The sequence below is a fragment of the Cicer arietinum genome, chromosome 3 (genome assembly GCF_000331145.2).
Source record: "Cicer arietinum cultivar CDC Frontier isolate Library 1 chromosome 3, Cicar.CDCFrontier_v2.0, whole genome shotgun sequence".
NCBI classification, from domain to species: domain Eukaryota; kingdom Viridiplantae; phylum Streptophyta; class Magnoliopsida; order Fabales; family Fabaceae; genus Cicer; species Cicer arietinum.
This window is the reverse complement of record NC_021162.2, coordinates 54,900,687-54,904,661: the sequence shown is the minus strand read 5'-3', so window position 1 is coordinate 54,904,661 and position 3,975 is coordinate 54,900,687. Positions and strand designations below refer to the sequence as shown.

At 32.4% G+C, this 3,975-nt stretch overlaps 1 protein-coding gene across 1 annotated transcript in view; it reads right to left on the bottom strand.

The window, feature by feature from the left end:
* The window catches only part of LOC140919822 (uncharacterized), a 15,075-nt gene extending 13,336 nt beyond the window's left edge, over positions 1-1,739 (bottom strand). Inside the window, exon 1 of the mRNA XM_073366477.1 lies at positions 1,584-1,739. Coding sequence (XP_073222578.1) covers positions 1,584-1,739 — 156 coding nt within the window. The remainder of the gene's footprint in view (positions 1-1,583) is intronic.
* Positions 1,740-3,975: the final 2,236 nt, after the last annotated feature.

The following is a 3,975-nucleotide window of genomic DNA, read 5'->3' as shown; positions in this document are numbered from 1 at the left end:
TTCTCACCAAAATTCAGCACTGCACTAAAACAAAACGCAATGTAAAATTACGACAAATTCCTACTTAATCAACGAAATAAAAACAAAAAACATTTTATTAACTCAAAGAATAAAATCCCCGGCAATGGCGCCAAAAACTTGATAGCGTTTCAGCAAGTGTACTGAATCGTTGCAAGTAATAATAAAACGGTAGTACCGAGTGTCGAACTCAAGGATTGCGTTTTACTATTGAATTATATTTAGTTACTAAAATTGAACAAAAGGTTCCCCAGTTGATTGAAATAATATTTAAAATTGACAGCAGTAGTAAAATTGATCCTTTATAAATTTAGAAAAATGTCAGGGATGAGTTTCACTTCGAATCCAACCTTGGTGTCTAATTTGATCCTAGTTATTGAATTCCTTTATTGAATTATTACCGAATTCTCTTTATTATTCTTTCCCTAATGTCTTAGTGACAGAACCTTTAATTCCAAAGTAACCCCTAATTCCTTAGTAGATTTAAGATTAGAACTAAGCATTACCGTATAGAAATTCTCTTGTAAATTATTGCTTTGCAACTAATTTAATTGGTTTCATGACCTGCACCTATGTCTAAACTACAAATTCATGAATTTCATATCTCAAGCATTCGTAAAGTCCACTTCCGTTTCAAAATACAAATCGTAGAACATTTTAATGTTGATCAAGCAATAAAAAGCATTAAGCACAGAGATGAGAAAAATAATTCAATAAACGCATTCATATAAATAGAAATCAAATCATAAAAATAAGGTTTCATCTTGTTACACTCATCCCTAACACCTCTCGTTGTTTGATTTGTAAACCATGGCAGAATTTTAATTCCCCCATCATACTCATCTCAAACTCACTTTGCATGAGATTTGAGAAATCTTTACACATCTTTTCATTTGTGGATCCAAAGATTATGTCATCGACATAAATTTGAACAATTAATAAATCCTTCTCAAGTGTCTTCTTGAAAAGAGTAGTATCAATCTGTCCTATAATGAATCCATTTTCTTTTAGAAAAGAGCTTAACCTCTCATACCAAGCTCTAGGAGCTTGCTTTAAACCATAAAGAGCTTTTGAGAGTTTGAAAACATGGTTTGGTCGTTTTTCATCCTCAAACCCAAGAGGTTGACGAACATACACTTCTTCATTTAAGAACCCATTCAAAAAGGAACTTTTCACATCCATTTGAAAAGTTTTATACCTTTATGAGTAGCATAAGCTAAGAGGATTCTTATTGCTTCAAGTGTTGCTACGGGTGCAAACGTTTCATCATAATTTATTCCTTCTTGTTGATTGTACCATTGTGCCACTAGTCTTACTTTATTTCTAATGACTTCTCCATCCTCATTTAGTTTGTTTATAAATATCCATTTAGTTCCAATAATAGATTTGTCTAGAGGATGGGGTACAAGATTCCATACCTTGTTTCTTTCAAATTGTGAAAGCACTTCCATCATAGCTTCAACCCATGATTTTTCACCAATAGCTTGATCAATCTTTTTGGGTTCAACTTGTGATATCATGGCCATGTTGGTAGTTATTTCCCTTAGAGAATTTATGGTTCTAACGCCATCCTCAGTATTCCCAATAATTAGATCTGGAGGATGATGAATGACTGTTTTCCATCCTCTTGGAAGCTGCTGAGAGGTTGGGTCAGACTCATCCTCTGCGTGAGGACCGGGTACTTGAGAGGATGATTGTTCAACTTCTTCACGTCTATCCATTTTTTCTAAACACAAGTCATCAAACTCATCAAAAATAACATGCATGGATTCCTCCACAGTTTGAGTCCTAAGATTATATATTCTATAACCTTTTGACGTTGTGGAGTATCCTAGAAAAATTCCTTTATCAGATTTTTGATCAAACTTTCCCAAATTTTCTTTATTATTTAGAATGTAGCAATAACACCCAAATATATGAAAATATGAGATATTTGGTTTTCTACCATTCCATAGTTCGTATAGAGTTTTGTTTAAAATTTTTCTAATGGATGCACGATTTGAAACATAACAAGCAGTGTTGATGGCTTCGGCCCAAAAGTATTTTTCAATCTTGGCTTCATTTAAAATAGTTCTAGCCATTTCTTGTAAAGTTCTATTTTTCCTTTCAACAACCCCATTTTGTTGGGGAGTTCTTAGACAAGAAAAATTGTGAGAAATACCATTTTCTTCACAAAGATTTTTAAAAGATTCATTTTCAAATTCACCTCCATGGTCACTTCTCACCGAGACAATTTTTTATCCTTTTTCATTTTGAATCTTTTTGCAAAAATGGTGTAATGCCTCAAAGGCTTCATCTTTGTGTTTTAAAAATAGAACCCAAGTAAAACGAGAAAAATCCTCAACAATTACAAAGCCATATCTTTTTCCATTAAGACTTGGAGTTTTGATAGGACCAAAAAGATCAATGTGAATGAGTTCAAGAGGATGATTTGTTGAAACAAAGTTTTTAGAGTGAAAACTACTTTTAACTTGTTTTCCTTTCACACAAGCTTCACAAACTTTGTCTTTTTCAAAATTAATTTTTGGAAGTCCTTTTACTAACTCTAAATTTGCTAATTTAGAAATAGTGTTTAAGCTTGTGTGACCAGCTCGTTTGTGCCAAATCCATTTATCTTTTTCAATGGAAACAAAACAAGATTCAGTAGGTAAATCATCAAGATAAAGTTCATATAAATTCTTTTTTCTAAACCCGGAAAAGAAAACTCTACCCGAGGATGAGTGTTTAACCTCACATAGAGTAGACTTGAAAATAATTTCAAAACCACTATCACATAATTGACTAATACTTAGTAAGTTATGTTTTAAGTCATCCACATACTGAACATTTTCAATTTTTGCAGAATTATTCTTACCAATAATACATGTTCCTTTTATTTGAGCTTTATCATTATTACTAAATATGATTGATCCTCCATCCTTTATCTCAAATGACATGAAGCATTGCTTATCCCCTGTCATATGCCTTGGGCAACCACTGTCCAAGTACCAAGGCTTTCTTTTGTTGATTAGAGGAAGAACCTGTATTAGAGTTTAAAAGTGACTTAGGTACCCATATAGCATTGGGTCCTTGTTGGTTAGTTTTTCCTCTTGTGAGGACTTTTCTTTTGTGATAACAAATAGAATCATGGTGCCTATGTTTACCACATAATGAGCATGCTGCCTTTTCATTGTTAGCTTTCTTCTTAGCATAACAAATTTTGGAAGTATGCCCAAATTTTTTGCAAAAAGTGCATTTTGGCTTATCCTTTTGTTTTTTAGGCAAGAAAAAATTTTCATACAATTTATGTTTTTGAGAACTTTTAAAACCAATACTAGCCTTGGCAAATAATCCAGATTGAGACCCCATTATCTTTTGAAATTTTTCTATAGATTTGACAAAGTTGGAAATATCATTTTTTAGTTCCCTAACCTCAGTTTTCAAAATTTCTTTTTCTGTATCCTCGTCAGGAAGATGAGTTTCGACTATTTTCTCGTTAAGAATTTTTTGTTTATCAGAATTTTGAAAGTGAGATTGCTGTAATTCTTGAATGATTTTAACATATTCATCATTCTTTTTCCGAAGCTCCTCATTTTGTTTCTTTATCTCAACAAGTTCGTTTTTTTGAAATATGCATGTTTGAGATAAAGTGTTTGAGTCATTTAAAAGGCTATCAAATTTAATTTCTAATTTTTCACAATTAGGACATAGATCAGAAATACTTACCTTTTCAATTTCTGATTTTGCCATGAGACAGAGGTTGGCCTCTTCTTCCTTTTCTTGCTCCGAGGATGACTCATCACTATCATCCCAAGTAATCATCATAGATTTGTTTTTGTATGGAAGTTTTCTAGAGTTCCTTTTGTTGAGGACACTCAGTTTTATAGTGTCCCATCTTGTTGCATCCATAACAAGTTATTTGACTTTTGTCAATTTTTTCTTTTTGAGGAGGTCCTCTATTATGTCCTCTTCTGTTTA